Source organism: Megalops cyprinoides, chromosome 5 (assembly GCF_013368585.1).
Source record: "Megalops cyprinoides isolate fMegCyp1 chromosome 5, fMegCyp1.pri, whole genome shotgun sequence".
NCBI lineage: Eukaryota > Metazoa > Chordata > Actinopteri > Elopiformes > Megalopidae > Megalops > Megalops cyprinoides.
In genome coordinates, this window is record NC_050587.1 from 31,167,194 (window position 1) to 31,188,480 (window position 21,287).

Here is a 21,287-nt window from a genome sequence, read left to right on the forward strand (position 1 = left end):
AGGCTGCCAATATATAGCACATATGTATGCATAGACACGAACAATCCAACAGAAAAAAAAGCCCTAGTATCACTTGACTTCTAGATTCGGCAACCTGAAGACAATTACAGAGACATTAACTAGCATTGCTGCCAAAGCTGCCAAATCACCATGGCAACCTCATACAGCAAAAACGACCAATATAAATACAACCCAAAGGTATCTTAAGTTACTGAGAGATTTCTCTAAAACATCCATTTTCAACAAATACTCATTAAAATGTATGAATACTAGATATACAGATGATGATGATGATGACCGATAACGGTCAGCACAATTACAAAAATATGGCCCACAGTATGTATGCACAAGGTTGTATCTGCTGGAGAGTGACAGAAGGGAGTATGGTATGTCTTGTCATGTGGCTAGAACACTGAGATGCACACTAATTTAGCCAACCATTTCTTTTGAAATCAGTTTATTTCCATATTATATAAACAAATACATTCTGTATTAAAATCAAAAAAATGATTGCAAAGATTTGATTCCAAAACAGATCTGTGCAAATTAGGTAAAGTCAACAACCCCCCACCCTCCCCTTTTCAAAACCATGTTCTTGTGTCATGTTCACTGAAGGATCATGGGAACTGAAATGACACGCAACACCAGTGGCACATCAAAGACACGCCATACACTTACTCGCATCCAGATGAGTGTATGACAAGTAAGGTGTGTGCCTTGGAAGCCATTCGAAAACCATTAGCACAACCGCGTGCACCTAACTGTAAGACATGCGAGTGATGCTAAGCACAGCTCGAGACTTGTCAAAGGGTCTCGTTTTGGTGAGATGAAGTCTCTGTATTCATCAACCACGATATTGGCATGCTCCTTAAGAGTGACGGATACTTTAAAAATTCTTAAAAGCTTCTACATCTTACATGGAAGGCAGTATTGCAATGGTTGATGAACAGCATGGTTCATAGCACACTCCATTATTTGCAACTCTGAATGAAAAGAACATGAAAAGAACATTCCTTTAAGAATTTTCACAACTGTAGAATGCAACAGTTTTAAAACTCTAGGAAACAGCCTCGGAACACCCAAATGTGTGTGTGCTAGATGGACAAGTTTTTTTTCAGTTTTTAAAGTGTGGATGCATTGCACATTCCTAACTAGAAACTGAAGCTTCAGTTGTAAGCATCAAACCATTAAATGCAGCTCTAACTGGAAAGAGGTGATTTTATCCTGTAATAATCCTGTTAGAATTATTAGGTGCTGATTCAGACTTAGACTTAAACCGGCAAACTTTCCGATCTCGCTTACAAGGTTGACTTCATTGATACACACTTTCACAAATTCAGTGAATAAAGGCAAACAACAAAGTATATTAAGAGAACTTAGGAGAAAAATCAAAATAATTACATCTCTGGAAAAAAGAGAGACAAGAGCAGCTATTGGTGCAGCATCTCAGATTGTAATGGTATTTTAGCGCAAGGTTGCATGTAACTTAGAACTGCAGAAGCCACGTCTGATAGCAGATTCAGGTTAATGTCTTGCAGCAAAAAAAAAGACCAGGCAGTGAGTTGTTCACCTCCATGTCCTCCATATTACGTGAATATAGATGGCAACTGGTTTGTGCATGAAGGTTCGGTTATGCAGCATAAAGGGTCAAAATAAAGTGCCCCTTAATGCGGGAGGCATACTGGGGCTTTCCCAAAATCGAACGCCTTCTCCAGGTCCAGGTCCCTGCTTTGGTGAAGACAACAGAGGCATAGAGCTGTCTATCTGAAATCGGTCCTGAAATTCATCATGTCCATCTGTTCAAGAGTGATCCTACGCTCCATAGAACCTGCGCATGTGACTATCACTTCATAATAGTTATGCCACTGTTATGGACATTGGCATTTTTCCTAGAGGACCCACCAGGCCCACCAAGGTTTCATCTCTCAGACTTTCTGTTTCTAATGCAAAAGCTTGCGTCCTGGCTCATTAAGTTGCTACATACAGCCAAATAATTTTCTGGTAGGATCCTGAAGGTAGATGTCAGAAGCTAAGAACTCTGGTGGAGCTGAAGGCCTTGTGGATTTTGTAAGCTTTTGTCCCTTGGGATGTCATTTTATTTACATGGTAATTAAACTCTTTGTTTAGTATGTCCATGTATATCATAAGCACATACTGTAGGTAAATATGACTTTGCAAAACACAGCATACCTAATTGCTTCAGTATAAAATACCCGAGTATTATTGATTTGCAGTTATTCATCATAGCAGTGAAGTATAATTGTGCTTTGTTGAAAATACAATCCCGCTCCAGTCTGGGTAAATGTATTTACATGTTTATGCATAAGCTTCAAAAATAACCAAGTATGCACAGTGATAATTGCTTTTGCATATTTCTTCATCTGAAAAATAAACTGATTGATGCTACATTCAAAACATATTTACACTGTTGGTTTGGAGCTTTCTTGTACACCGACATAACAGATTGACTGTTTATATAACATTATATGAATTATTCTAATTTGTTTATGTGCAAAGCTGAAGCAGAATTGTATTGAATTTTTTTGATGCAAATCATCAAACTTGGATTAATCTGACTGCTCTTCAGGCCTGGGAGGCGGTTAGCATGCTGTATTGCCACGTTTGCTGAAAGCAAAACTAACACTTGCAGAAAGACTTCTTTTCCAAGTGCACAGCTGACACATGCTTTGGTTAATGCATTGAAAACGGGGTTCAGGAGAGCTCGATGTGAAATGAAGGTAAGATGGAAAATGGAGAATACGGGGCCAAAAATAAAAGGAAATGCACACAGCTCCTGCTAGGATGCTAGGAACCGAGGGCGCCTCAGCCAGCTGACGCCTGAAAATGAGACCATTTCTGCGAGGCCAGGTTTTGCTCCCTGTGGCGGTGAATTGGTGCTGTTTGGGAAAGCCCCACTGGGCTGCCCCACCCCTTCATGCATACCAACTGATTCGACTACTTGATTCTGACTAGGAGGCTCAGATATTAAGCTCAACAATAACTGAAAATAAGATAAACAAAGGAAAAATACGAGGTACGGATGCTATTCCGTTAGGTTTGTTAGGCACTGTGTAAAAAAAAATCTCAAAACCATCACATCCAGAGTTACTTGTCCCATTGCTGTGTAGAGTAAAGACAGACTGCAGCCAGTTTATTGGAGTGACAGACCCTGTATATGGAACTGAGGATATTGCAGATGCTGATACGGCACTCATTTGTGAACAGGAGTGAAATAAAAAGTGTTTAAGGATATTTTGCAGTCAATACTTCAAATGCAAAGAAAAGAAGTTCAATTAAGCATATTAACATGGTATTGATAAGTATTGAAAGTAATGGAAAAAGTGGGGCACATTACATTTGATAATTACCAATACTAATAAGGTCAATTCACCAGGCAGCGCTTTCTACAATATGAAAATACTCTACCCACAGTCTTCAGTGAAACGGAAAGAGATGAGTACATAAAGTTAATATATTTAGTCTCCAGCAATGGTTTGGCAGCTGTAAAACGGCACTGCTGCCATGGATATGTGCAACCAAACTTGCTCTGCCCCTACCAGGAAGTGATGTAGAACATTCAGCCAGGCCTATGCGCCGAGAAGAGGCGTGCTGCAGTGGCAGCTTCCGAACTGCAGGGGTCAGTCTTGTGTGTATGTGCCCTGAAGGACTGCAGGGTGTCCTGGGAGTGGGGGGGAAGGTCCACAGCGTCACAGCAGGGGGGGAAGGGAGGGGACCGTCAGAACGTAGTCCCCTGGCGTGTGTGGTGGTCATGGTGATATGGTGATGCTCGATCTGTCCACCTCGTGGTGGACTAATACAGGATGAGGCTCCAGAGGAAGAGAGGTGCTTCCCAAAGCTGAGTTCACTTCCTGTAGTCAGGCGTGGGAGCTTTGCGCCGCCCCCCCTCCCCCTCCCCGCCCCACCCCTGTCCGTCCGTGTCACTGTTCTGTAAATAAGGGAACTGCTGTGCTGGAGGGCGGGTCTTCCCCCTGCCCCCCCTGCCCCCCCTGCCCCCCGGGCACTCAGAGTGAGGTCTCGTTGGTGTGGGGCCGCGAGTTCTCCTCCTCCAGCAGGGCGATGCGCTGCTTCAGCATTCGCACCTGCGTCTCGTGGCGCTCCACCATGGCCATCATCTGCGACTCCAGCTTCTTCAGCTTGTTCTGGTGCTTCTTCTTGGCCTTCTCGTAGGCTGCCACCAGGTTACTGCGGAGGGGAAATGCAGATTCACAGCATTACATTACATGCATTTAGCAGGTGCTCTTACCCAGAGCGACTTCCAGCGCAACATGTTTGTATCCATTCAGGTTGAATGAGCAAAGGTGGCAGAGTAGGCTAACAACACTCCCAGACCAACGTAAAGACAGGGTGTGTGACGTTATGCACCACAATGGGGGTTCAGGAATTTACAGCTGGTCACAATGCCAGCCTGAAAGTAACCAGATCCAGGATAACCTCTCACCACAGTGAGATCTGACAGGTTCCCAGCGGTCAATGCACGCTGTTCATCCCACTGAGTGAACACCAGATTCACAGCAGTTAGACACACAGACAGACTGAGCTCCAGACATCCCCTAGACCTCGGGCTTACAACAAGGATGGGCAGGGTTTATTGATGAGTACCCAATCTAGATTTAAAATCAAATGTGATCTGGACGCTGATCCAAAATAAGGATTGTAACTTGATAAAGGGGGACTTAATGAAACCAGAGTGATGGTGGCCCTCAGAGGCCAGAGCCGCCCGTCCCGGCCAGGGGAAAGATCGATGGGATTAAGATCAGATTCAATCAGGCTGACGAGGCCGTTCGTCTTTCTGGTTTATGTGTGGCAGTCATCTGCAAGTGCACTCAGCTAATCACAGTGCTGCCCCATCCCTTCAGCTTCCCTGGGGCAGGCCATAAATTAACATGGAAAGCCCTGCCTGGAGGGGGGAAAAAACAACTGTGGCTGGTAAAGAGGAAAGCATCCATCAAATGCTGCATTCCAATGATTAGGAAAATAAAGTCCATTACATAGTGCTGTTTAAAAGGCCGTATAATTCATAAGGGGAGTCTTCCCACGAGATGCCGATGACACCGCAGTACCATCAGCCTGCCAGTAGAGGGCTGGATTGCATAACTCACACATACGCATTCTCAAATTAAGGTGTTTTTGGTAAGTTCTGGTGCTTTGCAGAATGATGTTTTCCCATGTGCTGCAGTTGTGTTGGGTAAGCACCTTGGTGCACTCTCTACGTTTCGCCCTGCTGCTTGCCTTAACAGCACACAGCTATCACTCTGCGGGTGATAAATGGCTCAAACCATCAGTTCTGACAAAGTGTAATGATCTAACACCATTTGTGAGAATGGAGACTCTGGGGAGAAGGGGGTGGGGGCCGTCATCAAAACGGTGTGGACGATACAATCGCGCAGCCTGTCTGTGCATTTATAATAAAGATCTTCGGGTAAGGTAAGAAACGAAGCAGCTTTGACGAGGAGGGGGTGTAACAGCCGATAGCCGAGGCTCTACAAATAGCCCCATTTCAAGAATCTGCTTTGATTGTCGTTTGCAGATTGCATGTTCATAGCAACGGAGGATTAGGGCTTTATCGCGCCTCTTCTGTTGGGAAACATTTTGAAAAAGAAAAACGTTACTGCGCTCCTGATCAAGGGTGCTCAGTGAGGGGGCTGCTCTTATCTGTGACATCAAAGAGGGGGAAACACAGAGAGATGCAGTGGTCACGTCAGACGGATTAACGGGGTCGGTTTCTGCTGATCGCACGGCACACTGCTGGAACCACCGAGGGGGCTTCGCACGGGATCTGTCAGCCTGAAGCTTTGCAAAATGACGGCCATACGCGTTACCTGGTGAGAAAACCAGGGGCGAGTGTAGCACCGTTGGCCTCTCATGTTATAAAACGGGACTGCCCTTACCTGTTTGCTCTCTTCAGGTCGTTGACGAACTCGGCAGACTGCTGGTGCCTGACCTCACTGCTCTTGGTCAGTCTCTCCAGGGCGGCCACCAGCTCCTGCACCCGACTCTTCAGCTTCTTCTCCCTGAGGCCCACAAATGAGTCAGGTAAGAAGAAACACACACACACACACACACACACACAGACACACAGAGGAGTATAACAGACAACAAGACATTCATAGTCACAGAACGCAATCCTACATGCACACTTGTCAGGTAGTGAGAAACATTAACAGGTGGTGAGATATAGGCAAAAACACAGATCAGTCAGGGTCCTTACCGTCTAAGTGCGTTCGTGAGCTCTGCCGCCAGGTCGCTGTCACTGAGCGTCCTCAGATCAGCCAGCGTGATAGCAGGTGAGCCCCCATCCCCGCATTCCTGGTGAATAAAACAACACAGCGATGAAACGGCGCAAGTGTTCTCTAATCAGCCAATGCTAATTCAGGCAACAAACCCTGTAACCGCTGGCCTGGTGAATAAAACTACACTAAGAATGTGGCGGATGCACCGAACAGCCAATTACAGGACGCAGGCTGAGGTTAAAACACTCACAGGGCAGAGCCAGATTATACAGGGCAGTGCTACATGTGTCACAGTGTCGCAGCAGCAACTTCCTGAAACCACTTACCACGCAGAGGCCTCTGTGAACTCTGACCACCATAAAGACATGGGGCGTGATGTTATGTGCCACAATGGGGGTTCAGGAATTTACAGCTGGTTTCAGTCACAATGCCAGCCTGAGAGTAGCCAGATCCGGGATAACCTCTCACCACAGTGACATTTTACAGGTTCCCAGCGGTCAGTGCACACTATCTTTCCCACTGAGTGAATACCAAAACAGAAAACAGTACTGGGCAAAACTGCAAAGAGCGGTCACAAATCAACCCCATCATCCAGTGCAGAAACCATAAATGCGGAGCACAACATGTGCAATGGCACATCTCTTCCATGAGGTGGCACTGTGTAGCTAATTTTGTATGCTCGGAGCAGTTTATAAATGTGTACAAAATTCTAAGTGGTACTTTCAAATAATTAACTTTAGGATATTACAATCCCTATGGAGTTGTCCTTATCTATGTTCAAATTCCACTGAGGTATTATGGAATTCATTTAATGACAATACCCCACCACTGCTCAACCCATCTGCAGGAGGGCCCCAGTGCTGGTACACTTTTGTTTTTGCCAGGCACTTAACCACCTCATTCAGCTGATCACTCTCTTTATTTGGGACTTCTAACTTCTCTCCTCAGTTCTACTCCAGCGTCACTGGATTAAATGCAGCTGCTGGATTACCTCCCTGGAAGTGAAGTAAGTAAACCCGAACAGTGGATTTCAAAGTTTACAAATGTAGCTCACAGCGAGGAGCAAATGACTTTTTACAATGAGTCAAGGTAAAAGTGTGCGGCATGTTGTCCACATGTGCTGCAGTTGTGTTGGGTAAGCACCTTGGTGCACTCTCCACGTTTCGCCCTGCTGCTTGCCTTAACAGCACACAGCTATCACTCTGCGGGTGATAAATGGCTCAAACCATCAGCTCTGACAAAGTGTAATGATCTAACACCATTTGTGAGAATGGAGACTCTGGGGAGAAGGGGGTGGGGGCTATTATCAAAAAGGTGTGGACAATACAATCTCTACAATAAAGATCTACGGGTAAGGTAAGAAACGAAGCAGCTTTGACGAGGAGCGGGTGTAACAGCCGATAGCCGAGGCTCTACAAATAGCCCCATTTCAAGAATCTGCTTTGATTGTCGTTTGCAGATTGCGTGCTCATAGCAACGGAGGATTAGGGCTTTATCGCGCCTCTTCTGTTGGGAAACATTTTGAAAAAGAAAAATGTTACTGCGCTCCTGATCAAGGGTGCTCAGTGAGGGGGCTGCTCTTATCTGTGACATCAAAGAGGGGGAAACACAGAGAGATGCAGTGGTCACGTCAGCCGGATTAACGGGGTCGGTTTCTGCCAACCGTGCGGCACACTGCTGGAACCACCGGAGGGGCTTCGCATGGGAGCGTATCGAATTGCAGCCTGCCATAAAATATTCACTGAAAAGTGAGTGCAAAAATGCCTCCCAAATAAAAGAAAAAAGAAAAAAAGACAAGTCTTACTTCAGCACGTGCTCGACAGCACTGGCCACAAAGGAGGCGTCTGGACTGTGTGGTCTACATTCCGGCTTCCCAGATCCCCAAAATATACAGATAACCTGGCCAGCCATGGTCAGCACCTCTAGGGTTTAACCCTGGTGGGTTGACACAGGGTGATGCACTGCAGGCAGGACACACGAGTCCCTCCCCTTCTCGGAGGCTTCAAAGCAGCGGCCTCCCCGCCTTGAGGCCGCAGTCTCGGGGGGGCATCATATGCCTCTCCGACAGCTCCTCTAATTTTAAGGATGGGGAAGTGGCGTTACGGAGCAGCGCGGATGGGGGCACAGCGGGTCGGCCGGCCTGGGACCGGAGCCTCGTCAATGATTCATTTCAGCCGGTCGGATGCAGAGAGGCGCTTGGGAAGAGAGGAGGAGGAGGAAGACGAGGACAAGGAGGATGAGGACGAGGAGGACGTTTCGGATTTCTGAAATAGGAGCACAGCTTTTCCTGAGTCACTCTGCTACCATCCACTTGTGTGCATTTGTAAATGTGCGAGAGTGTGTGTGTGTGTGTGTGTGTCTGGATAGAGAGGGCAGTCCATAAACAGGGAACAAATAGCTTACTCTTCAATACTTATTTATCAAAATGTAAAAAATGAGAAAACAAAACATGGCTTTGTAATAACAAACCTTGGATATAACTCTTACTTTCACATTAAGACTATATTTGAAGAGCTCTGGGGTGACGGGAAGGAAAATCCTTTGTAATGGAGCACGTTTGTGAGGCATTAGGCTGAGAAACGATGCAATCGAACAGAACCTGAAGGCTGCGCATGCTGAGAATATTTATGGCGGGACAGATGAGCCACTTTGTCAGGGGTTTGAGCCATCTGGATCCTTTGTTATAATTCGCATGTTTACATTACGCTCATGACAGATGAATAACAATAACGGGGGAATCAATACCTCAGCGCTCGGCGTCAATCAGCATTAGCTTCACGGGACGTGTGATTGACGGCTAGCACTTTATCAGTCGAACAAACTCTCTCATTAGAATTCTGAGGATGGAGCCTGACAGCGCGTAATCCGCACCGGCCTGTCCTGTCACACAGTTCGCCAGAGCATATTTAGCCCTGGACGCGGAATGCTTTCACGGTCAGCTTTATATTGAATGCCCTTGGGTATGCACAGAACCCACAGCTTGACAGGTACGCAAAAGGCTTCGGGGACAAAAGTTCTTTTTCTAAATGGTTGTGATTCTGGCTGAATGGTCAAGTCGGTTTTGACTGGTTTGAGGGAAATGGCACTGTTTCCTGAAGCAGGACAGCCCAAGCAAATCCATAGCTCGATGCAGAGGTGACTGGATCCCCAAATCACTTGGATATGCATTTCCCAGCCCATTCCCTGGTCTGTTTACCTTCCAAACCAGTGGGCTAGTGAGGCTTCCAAAACCACTTACCGGGTGGCACTTCCCTGTGCTGTTGATCACTGAACGATCCGATCGAAACAACTCAGACTGGCTCAAATTAGCGAGTCACTGAAAATGCACGAAAGCTCACCCCCCCATCAAGGGCTTCCAAAGGCCTTACTCAACACACCCAAAAAGCAGGACTGGAAACACACATCTTAGTGAGCTTTCAAACTTCAGCAAATTAACAGATAAAGATAAGTAGCGGGAGGGTGGAGCAGAGGATGCAGGGAGAGTCCAGCAGCAGAATTAGGAAGAAGACTGAAGGGGGTAACACACAGCCCTGCTCTTGGCCTCCCTCCTTGAGGGGAGGGGCCTCTGCTGTATGGGAGGGGCCTCCGTGGTGTGGGGGCGGGGCTTACCTTGCCGCTCTTGTCCTTGCCGCTGGAGCCGGTGGAGCTAAGCGACCGCATGCGCTGCTCCTGGTGCTCCTCCACCTCGGACTTGAGGTGCTCGATATGCACCAGGTAGGCCTGCTCCTGTGCCTCGCGCGTGCTCAGCTTCAACTCCAGGGCCTTCTTCTCCTTCTCCAGCAGGTACAGCTGCGCCTTCAGCTCCGCCATCTCCTCCTGTCCAACAGGGGGCGCCGTGTCACTGGACAGATCTCACTGCTTTCTCGCGCACCGCAAAGGCGCCGTCACAACGGGCGCTCTCAGTACAAGGCAGCAAAGCTAAATGACTGCTTTTATGCTACATTGCAGGCACAGAAGCTAAATGAAAGGCCTCACAATATACCGAGCACGCATCGTTTAAATGACACCTCTCACTGTACACCACAAACACATGGGCCGCTCACAGTGCTCAGTGCCATTGCTGTTTAAATGGGTTCTCTCAAAATATACAGCAAAGACAACACCCAGAGCTGGGTTATGACACGCACAGCTCAAAAACAAACTCCAAACATCTGCATTCACAGCACACGCAGAGCATGTACCACTGCAACATACACGTGTGCTTTAACACACGGCCCAGAGCGACTCAGTGCACATTCATACACAACAGAGTCATCAATATCCCCACAGCCCACACGCTAAGGCATTGCTTTCTCCTGAGCTGAGTGATCTCGGCCGTGTATGTTCTCTAACCTTAAGAGTTTTAGTATTCCATATAGGAAGTTAATCTAATTCCTGACTGTGGGTCTCGGCACATGCGGTCTGCACAATCATTACAGAGGGGCGATCTTATCTCCTCCAGCGAAGCAGGGTAAATATTGAATACGCTGTCTCCGAGGTCATCTAGCAGTAGTAGACTTTAAAGTTTTGATTAAAAGAGAAGCATGGCATTAAAAAAAATAAATTGTCTCGCTCCCGCATCTACAACCCGAATATAATCTGCACCCTCTCTCTAGCGCTGAACGGAGCGATAAAAGGTTAGCGATAATGAAGAGGGAGTGGCGGGTGAAAAGCAGTAAACGAATTGCAGTGCGGCACCGCGTTCCTTGCTCGGATGAATCACTGCGGCCTTTCTGCCGAAAGGAACCGCGGCTCCCTTTTCCCAAGGAAATTCATCAGCCCCGTGTTCGGTCGCGGTGCCCGAACCTGTGGAGAAACGCTCCTTCTAAAAGTGGGACGGAGTCTTAATCGCTCAAAACGCACTTTAGGCCTCCTCACCCGGGCTTCCTTGTCGCTGCAGTATTCATAAGTCATGACTTTGCCTTTGCACTCAGGCCTCTCTTGTACGTTTCTTTGAGGTCTAGCAGGCACAAAACCCTGTGAGAATGCCTGTTCTGTAGCGCATCTATTATAAATGCTTGAGGATCCCATAGCCTACAGAAATTCAGTTACTGGATTCATTCTAGTCAACCGTTGTTCAAATTCATATGTTATTTTATAATGTATGAGAGCCTGATCCTTCATCCATGACAGATGCCTTTTGTGACTGTAGAATATTACATAGGTATCCCTGCTGTGTTCATCCATTCAACACTACATATTGGATGTAGCCTTATGATGCATATCAAATAGACTCCAACAACTGATCTATTGATCTATTATCTACAGCTTAGGAGTGCTTGGTATCCCACGATGCCCTGGGGCCTTGCCTTCATAGCCATGAGCTCCTGCATGAGCACAGCATTCTCCAGGTCCAGCCGCTGCGAGTCTCCGCGCGGCTTGACATCGTAGCTGAGCGGGTCGATGTGGATGCTCTCCAGCTCCAGCATGGTCAGCTTGACCGCCGCACGGTCGTTCTTCAGCTGCTGGATGTAGTCCTTCAGCCGCTGCTCATCTTCCTTGCTGAAGTCCGTGTCGCAGCTGCTGGCCGTGGAGCTGGTGGTGCTATGGAGACACACACACACACACACACACACACACACACACACACACACACACACACACACACACACACGTTAGGGTGATATGCTTCGTCAACCCACGGAGTGACATGTTTCTGTCTTTCCCCCCCATCTCTCTTACACATTTACACACATTACATTACATTACATGCATTTAGCAGACGCTCTTATCCAGAGCAACTTCCAGCACAAAAGGACATAAGTGTATCCATTCAGGCTGAATGAGCAATAGCATCAGGTAAACAACTTTTGCAGACCAAGTGGACTACCATACATCAGTCGCTAGATCACAGAACCCAAAACACATTGCGATGCTACATGTAAAGTAAACAGCAAGTAATACAATTAATACAAGTAGCAGTACAACAAGTAACACATATACATGTGCATGCATCAGTCAGGACGACGTGCTTGGTGAAACACATGACATGTAGCTGAAGCTGGTCTGAGTCCCTGATCAAAGCTTCAGCCTTGATACTTTTTTAAGGAGCCTGGTGTGTCCAGGAATGAACCTCACTGTCACGGTTTCAACGAGTCGACCCCAAGAAACCGACACTTTAAGCCCCAACCTCATCCCATCTGGTCTCAAGACATCAGCTTCAAATGACATGATTGTAACAGTAATATTGCTCACCACCACAGTTTGCATCGGTCCAAAGAATGTCAAGGACATTTTAATTGTCCTTGATTGTGATCCTTGATTGTGCAGTGAGAATGGCACTCAAAGGTACAATGTCCTGGTATTAAAGCAGTGTTTTGTGGAAACTGACCTTCATTTTGACATCATCCAGCTACTCTAGAGAAACTAATTCAGCAATACAAGCCAGGTTCTGTTTGCATTCTTTGGTGAAATAAATAACTGAATACAGTGAATATTCTGCTTTGTGGAAATCAGTCACAAATTAGACCAAACATCATGGCCACATGCTTTCAGAGGCCCTTAGTGTGCTGAATACCTAATTCAGCACACAGTTTGTTCTTCTAGACCTTGTTATTTGACATCAGATTTGTGTGAAAAGGGTAATGAATGGAGATGGCTGCCATGTTTTCACAAACAAAATGGAAGGGGGGGGGGGGGCGTCAGGGGGGTTTGGGTGGGTTACGCTGTTCCCTCCGGTGCATTAGGAGACCTTCCAGTCAGCAATCAGTGTGATGAGCAGCTGTGTGTGACCTAAGCCCTCTGTCATTACACCCAGGGCCCAACGCGGCAGAGAGCGAGGGGTTAAGTGCTTCCTGGGACTGAGTGTTTCGGGAAGAGTATGTAATCTCCCGGAGACACTGGGGAGGGGGATGGGGGGACTGGGAGGGGTGTTGGGGTTACAGATGTGCCTAATGTATCACGTCAGCCCCTCTCGCCTCACGCCGATACTAACTCACACACACATCAGCCCTGTACACACACCACCAAATGTAACGTATACAAAACATTGCTGTAATATTTCAGGAATCACAGCAGTGACCACATGATGGTATGTGTTAGATTAACACTGCCTCATAGTTTGACTAGTAAGCTCTCCCAGAGGTCTATACAGTTGAAGGAAATTTTGTTTCTGGGTGTGGAAGTGTTCCCAATTGTTGCCAATTCGTCACTTTATTCGGACAAAGAAGGTGGCCCTCACAAGATTGGATGATAAATGCTTAGCATGTCCCACCAAACACTTAACCTCAGCACCCATTTTTATTCCCTAGAGAACAGCCCTGGTTCCCGGGTACTCTGGGGAACCATTTTGGGAAAAAAAGACGAGTAGTTTATGATTATTTAACACATGCATCTAGAATGTGTTTGACAGTTGACAGTAATTTTGATTTTAGCAGAAGGAAAAAAAATCCAACATTTGCAAATGAACCCCAGAGAAATAAGCCAGATGGATGTAACAAGCGCAAACCAAGTCAACAGCCCCAAGGAAAGCAAGCAACTAAGCACTTCCCCAGGGTGTTATTTTAGCCTCAACAAACATGTCCATCTTTGCTTCTCCTTAAGACAACTGACAGACTGAGAATATTACTGCACTGAAGACGGACCTCTAATGTTCAGGAGAAAAAGCACAGAGGACGACCTTCAGAGCTTGCGAGAAAGCGCTGACGAGTAGATGCTCAATTATGCGCGGCACAAACGATGTGACTGCACGGTTGCTTTGTTTATGCACCCGAGGCCATATATCTCCGTTACCGTGAAGAACAGTATGCTGGTGGATGAGATGCAACTTTGATTTCCTGCGTTATCTAACAGAGGCATTCGAGTGATTAACTTAATCCCAGCCAGTTTCTGATCGCAGTGTGAGTGCTGTGTCCACGTTTTGGTGTGCGTGCTCCCTCTCTGTGACACACACACACACACACACACACACACACACACACACACACACACACACACACAAACACACAAACACACAAACACACACACACACACACACACACACTCACACACACACTCACACACACACTCACACTCACACTCACACTCACACTCACACACACTCACACACGCATGCGCACACACACACCTGCACGTGCACACACACAAACACATACATCACATGCTTGTACACCTGAATGCACACACACACACACCTACACACACAAATATATGTGTACACACACACACACACACACACACACACACACACACACACACACACAAAAACGAGGCAGTGTGACGTGGCCTGAGGAGAGCCGGCTTGCTGCAGGTTACGCATAGGGAGAGAGGGAGCATGAACAAATTAAACCGACCTCCTTTCAATTGGCAGACTAATCACAGCGCCAATTTCCCGAGATCCGTCCAACCAAACAAATGAAGAGCGACGTTTCTGACTGTGAGATGCTGCCTCCCAGAAGAAGCTGCTGATATTACACACACTGCGATGACTGACAATTGGAAATTAATGTTCTCCAAAATGCTAGGCAATCTATGAAATAAATCCGGGAGAGAGACTGAAAAAGATATTGCTTTCCACCATTGTCTGAAAAGAGGCTTGTATTTGACAGTGCTGCAAAAAGTACAAACACACACACAAAGAAATGGGAGGCACTACAAAGGCCAACAACGGAACAGAAGATAACGACCTTGGAAGAAATGACATTATTGTGACAAACGCTATACCTATACGTCAAATGCATTTACCAAGCAGGCCTCGTTAGAAAAGCTTGTTAAATTCCCCACCATCCAATTCTGAAACCTGTTGAGATGCACGGCAAGTAATTCAGAACCTGTTAAAGAGCGGGCGCGCATGCAATTCATTTCGGCCTCCTTTGTTACGTGAGGCCAATCTAATCCGAAGGACGCATTCGGCCTCCCCGGAATGGCATAGATTCTCCTAGGGGAAAAGAATTACTAAGTGCCTCTGACGGTAATATCTCGGCTGTCCATCGTCTCCGTTTCCAATCTCGCTTTCAGACAGTGCCTCGCTCTCCACGGCGTGCACCGGCCTGCCTTTCTTAACTGCCACCGTGGGCGAGACGGGAGGTCCCGTCACTGCCTCCGCTCAACGTCAGCCGATAACCGCGCTTCTGTATTTTAATGCAATTCCTGTCTCAACGAATGACAAAAATATGACAAATATAAAAATAGCAGCTGGACTCGGCAGTTATATTCATTTAGGGCTGAGCAATATCACACAGGCAGGCCACATTTTACAACAATCTGCTTTTGTCGGGTTTTACAATACCAAATCATGATTTACAAGGAGATGGACTGGGGAGGGAGAGTGAGAGCAGGAGAAAGAGCTCGAATGCTAAAGCTAAATGAAAAACAAATACCGAAAAGACAAAGGCTTTCTCTTTCCACCCCCGTTGGGAGCCTTTATTTTATTTTGCTGTTTCAAATCAGTGAACTCACGCAGCTGCAGAAGATCTACTTATTTTATTCTTTGAGTGCACATGCTGTTTTTTTCTCCCTCTGGACTAAACAAGCACCTGTTCCAGGGCTTTCTGTTCTCTGCGGCATGTCTATCCCAAATATCATGCAGTGCCTCTGACAATATTTATATTGTACCTCATGTATACGTTTACCTTGATGTACAAATATTAATAAAAGCTATTCATGTGTACGTTCATCTTGTGAATGTGAATAAAATAGTAATAGTAATGAATTTATAATGGACAGTTGACTTAATCCCACATTCATCTAGTTTGTTTGGTGTGAAACATTTCATTAGCCTATCTTGAAAGCTGTGCTTATAATATTACATCTGTGAGGAAATAGGGTTTGAATTCCCAATGATGCAGCTTATAAAGGGGTTTTCAGGAATGTACCGTGCAGTGAAACGCGTGAGCGTTGAGAGAAGCACACGGAAGCCGGGTTTCATGTGCTAATAACGGATGCTCAATGCCATGCCATGCCATGCTGCGTTTGGAAGCCGATGAGCAGGCTGTCATGCGTGACGAGCCGGCTAACTGGATTCCGATGAAATAAACATCGGAACCCACACATGGTTTTGGTTCTGTAACATGATTTATTACATAGACAATATTTCAATCTACATGCATCTCCCTCGTGTCACTTATGTGGTTAGAGACATAAGTAAATGATCCTTTTGGAAATAGTTTTAGAGCACGCAGCCCCCACTGTTTCATTCATTGACACCCCTGGGTTCTGCTCCTAAACAAATCTGTGATGCATATTTAAATATCTTCCTATCTTGAGTGCATTGTCAAATAGCAGAGCTCTACAGGGAAATTAAAAGAGCTGAATGCATAACAGAAACCTGAATACCCAACAAAGAATGAACTGAACACGGAACATCTTACAAGGCCAACATGCAGCATGGCCAACACTCCCAACATGCAGCACACCCAACAGAAAGAACACTCAACACATGCCCTTCACGAAGCATTTTTGACCTCACATTAAAAAAACATTTGTATGCTCATCACCAAATGCAAAGTGCACCAAACACTTGTACACATACTGCAGCCCTACGCACACACAAACACGCACGCACACACAGGCCTGACCTGATGCAGCTGTTGGGGGAGAGGCTCTCCCAGGGCTACACACACACACACACGCGTGCATCAACACACGCACACACACGTGCACACACACACGCACACGCAGGCCTGACCTGGTGTGGCTGTTGGAGGAGAGGCTCTCCCAGGGCTACACACACACACACACACATGCACAAACACACGCGCACACACACGTGCATACATGCACGCACACACAGGCCTGACCTGGTGTGGCTGTTGGAGGAGAGGCTCTCCCAGGGTTGCACGCTGCAGCCCGTCACAGCGAACGCCGCCCCACAGCTCCCATCTAAGCGCGTCAACAGGTCCTTGGCCGCGTTCTCAGCCGTTTTGCGGCAGTCGTGGGCCCGCTTCAGGATCTGAGTGATGCTCTCGTCGCCCGCCTGGTCACCTGGGACGAGTGTGAACAAGAAGGGGGTTACAAACATTCCTAACACGACAGAGGACAGCAGGTGTGGTGATAAGCGGAAGGGCTTAAAGCCCCAAGTTCTATCCCAGGGGGGGCACTACTGTAGTACCCCTGGGCATCATAGCTATTAAAACCGAGCTGCTTCATCCAACAGTATCAAAGGGCAAAACAGAAGCTATGCAAGTTGCTTTGGATGAGAAAACAATGTAAGGTAATCAAACAGACATGGGGCAGTGCGGAATGTTAGCAGGGGTTTTCTAAGGTTACCAGCCAGTGAGAGAGTGAGAACTGAGCTGGAAACATCTTGAACAGAAAAAGCTACTTAAAGGGGCGGGAGCTCACTGCGCTGCGGAAACACGATGACGCTGCACGGCAGGGTCAGCGGCCCATTAACGCAGAGCGGGGCTCAACACTGGGGCGGAGAGCTGGAGTTACGACACTGTCACAGTGTTCAGCTTGCAGACGGTCCCGAGTCCCTACGCTACAGGCTCAACGCAGCGATAAGGCAGAGGTTTACATCTCCCGCTACTGGGGACTCCAACTGTGCCTCTTACAACACACCTATAATAAACATGTTGTAAAACATCAATAGAGAAGTCAGCGTGAGAAATGTCTGACTTGGTTTTACATAAACCTCAAAGCTCATTACTTTTTAAGGCTTTGTCATCCATTACAATGAAATGAATCACCAACTGCTGCACGTAAGGAATTAGTACAGGGAAAGAAAGTCTTAAAAGTCTAGGAGAAGTTCACCTTGAGTCTGCAGACATTACCCATGGAAAAGTTCACCTCTGGAAAATGAAGGTGTCTGAAAACAAGGACCACTGGAGTGTGAAATGCTGCTCTCCATACTTCAAATAACTCTCAGTGCCTCGGTGCGTCAGGGAATAGTTTGTGTGGAAAATAAGACAGCAGCTGAATTCTAACACAGGGGTGCAGATAGTTCTTCAAAGTTTGAGATATGTTTTTTCCTACGCCACTGTTCCCCTTTGATCACTGTTATCCTGATGCAGGTTCACCCGCCGGTTACGCTGTTCCGAGACAAGCCAGCGCTGATTAAAAGGAGCCGGCCTGGGCAGTGGGCGTGCCGGCAGGGCTCGGGAGGGAAGGGGCAGGCACTCACCTACGGTCCCCACGCCCGCCGCCCGGAACTGGCCTAGTACCAGGCCCTGCTCGCTCTCCGCCAGGGCGAGCAGCAGCTCGTAGGCCTCGATGCACTGCTCGCTGTAAAACAAGACGGGAAACATCACTTCAGAGGGTGGAAACTTGCACAAAACTTCTGTACACACGTTCGCACACATTTGCACACGTCCGCGTGCTCACATGCTCACACACACACACATCCACACGGACACACACACACATCCACACGGACACACACACACACACACACACACACACACACACACACACACAGGAACTCAGGGGCCTCCTGTGCCCACTTAGCCGGCCCGAGCCCTGTGCTTTCATCAGGCATTCAAAAGCACCACAGTTGGAAGGTGCTGATGTACGCTGAATCAAAGTCGTGATGGCCTAAAACAAGCTGGGGCAAATAAGAAAGAAAGGGGAAAAAAAACAACAGAAAAACGCCACATTCTGTTAGTTTTAGTGGATGTGGCTTTGTTTAATCAATCTTTGATTATGCTTCTCCTAGGCCTCCGTGCAAAAAAATAAAGCCAATTAGCGCAGTCGCCAGACTACAAAGAACATGGCCCCCAGCTCCAGAGGAACATGCCTTCGGGAGGTGCAGGGGGCGCGAGGGGGAAACGTTTTATCTGACTGCCGCCCCCCCTGTCCGCGTCTGAAAGCCGACTGAAGTTTGGACTCTATTAAATATGTGTGATTTGTTTGGAGGCTGCCGCTACGGTTCGCAACAAGCTGAGACCAGCAGACCAGGTAACAAACACGGTGTAATGACTATTTACACCACTTGTCACAGCATTATTCACACTCCGTTGTGAACTGTACAAACTATTGTGGTCCCAGACAGAAAATAACCCCGCACGATTAAACTTGCGCCCGATTTTTTTTTCCTTTATAACGTGACTGTGATTTTCTCCGCTCTGCTCTGACCTGAACGGCCTCTTTCGCAGATGAATTTGTTGTTTGTTTCCCAAGCCTGGCGCCACCTCTCCCTCTTTAGCAAGTCTTGCGTAGGCTAAAGGGCGTCTTTAAAAGAAAGCCAATCTTTCCCCCAAGCCCAATCCAACAATCTTCCCTGACATCATATTCACTCGGGATGAAATTCAATCAAACGTTTGACCTTACCGCTTATTGCGGACGACAAACCAAACACAGATGCCGGTACCTGCATATGTGTGAGAGAGACGGGACTCTCAGCCCGGCAAACGAATAACTACATGAATAAATCATTATGAGGCAATCAAAGCTCTACTTAAAGTCACAGCATTGTTGTGACAAAGCAGAAGCATGACACAGTTACTGCAGCATCAGGAAGCTTGTGACAATGTTATCTGTTGTTAGGAGACAGTCGGCTGACTTCTGTCTGAATGAGATGTGGTAAATGTCATTAGTTTTATGTGTAGATTTTACGAGGCCGTTTAGCAAATGCCGATGAACCCGGTTTGCTCCCTTTAAAGATCGTTGTTAACATTGCAGTTCATAGCATGGCGATAGCTGATGAAAACAGTGTTGACTGCAAAGGCCCTTCCTTTTTAAATTCGCCAGATATTTATTTTGATTCAAAACATTTGCTGGATCTTGGAGCCATCTTATCACAGAAGAGCAAAAGCAGTTTCTTCTGATAAGATGGATTATGTTAATGGCATGCAAATCATTTCCAAAGCATGCATCTCACAAAGAGTCTTTGACCTTAGTGAATACAACCTAATTATAATTATAGGCTGCATTGGCATGCATCTTATTGCTACCTTTGAGGGAATTCGGCTGCCGAGGCTCAAAGGGCAATAACTCGGTTAAGGCTGTTTTGGGGAATGCAATCTCTGTAAAAATTGAGATTCTGACAGAGAGAGAGACAAAAACAATCCTCAGAAGATTATGAGTTTTGCCAGGTTTTTCCATCACGAAACACTGCACTCTGGAGACCCAAGTAATTGAAGAAAAGAAGGGGGTGAGAAGAAAAAAAAAAAACAGAACCAAAAGAAAAAAAAAACCTAAGGTGAAAGGATCGAACAGAGACGTCTATCCCTGTCACGTTCGTTGAAATGTGTGACATTTCGTTGCCGTGCTACCCAGGGAATCCTCATCTTGGGGCCTTTCCTGGAAGATGCGAGGTTAGTTGGTATGCACGGAGTGCCTTCACCTCTTCTTGCTAAGACGCAGAGACCTGTTTGAATAATATGCTGTGGCATGGGCTGGGCGGGGCTGTGTGGAGTGGCTTTAAATAAACCCATCGATAATACAGATTGGATCTCAGTCTTTCTGTCATAACCTCCCCTGATCTGAGATCAGAGGGGACCCATCTGACTGCCTCATGACTTGTTGACACCCCAGGAAAGAGATTTACAATTCAAACTCCATCAGTGATTCCCCCCTTCACCTCCACATCAACAACATGGAGGCAACATGGAGAACAACATGGAGGCAGTGTTAGGCCTATGTCACTGATGTGCCACTGTAGGCTCTTTGTGAGTGAAAGGTATGATACTAGTATGTCTTTTTATGTTTATAATCTCTCACTGGATCAAATGCATATTCAAGCACATTTAAAATTTGAGGAAGTCAAGGTGGAATCAAAGTTAGACACTCCAGGAAAAGTAGTGCACAATTAGCAGCTAAAATATCAGCCTTCTTTTTTGTTAGTTTAACAGAGCATACTGCCACAAAGAATGCTGGGAGCTGGAGTAAAAGCCCACGTGAGACTAAAACGGGACTCCGGAATCCACACTAAGGAGGGCAGGGTTCTAGATCTCTTTGACAAGCAAACATTCTCAGACCAGAAAGAGACTGGTTCAGTTGCTTCAATCCAAGTAAATACCAGCTGAACCTCATGAACAACAGGCACTCAGCTCTGGAAGAAAATAATACCCAAAGGAAAGAGTTTGGTTGGCCATACCGTGTCTTTAGCTGGTACATAAAAGCCAACTAAAGACTCTCCTTGGGGTTCATTTTTTTAACAGCAGGCATCTTTTCCCCAGT

General features: G+C 46.6%; 1 protein-coding gene across 4 annotated transcripts in view; it reads right to left on the minus strand.

Annotated features, from left to right (window-relative positions):
- Positions 1–4,017: 4,017 nt before the first annotated feature.
- mcc (MCC regulator of WNT signaling pathway) overlaps positions 4,018–21,287 on the minus strand; it is a 77,053-nt gene continuing 59,783 nt past the window's right edge. For all 4 annotated transcript variants that reach the window (XM_036529521.1, XM_036529519.1, XM_036529522.1 and 1 more), the window contains 7 exons: positions 18,292–18,392; positions 16,967–17,150; positions 11,540–11,774; positions 9,861–10,067; positions 6,230–6,327; positions 5,910–6,032; positions 4,018–4,203 (listed from right to left, as the gene is read on the minus strand). In XM_036529521.1, coding sequence (XP_036385414.1) covers positions 4,023–4,203; positions 5,910–6,032; positions 6,230–6,327; positions 9,861–10,067; positions 11,540–11,774; positions 16,967–17,150; positions 18,292–18,392 — 1,129 coding nt within the window. In that variant the 3' untranslated portion in view covers positions 4,018–4,022. The remainder of the gene's footprint in view (positions 4,204–5,909; positions 6,033–6,229; positions 6,328–9,860; positions 10,068–11,539; positions 11,775–16,966; positions 17,151–18,291; positions 18,393–21,287) is intronic.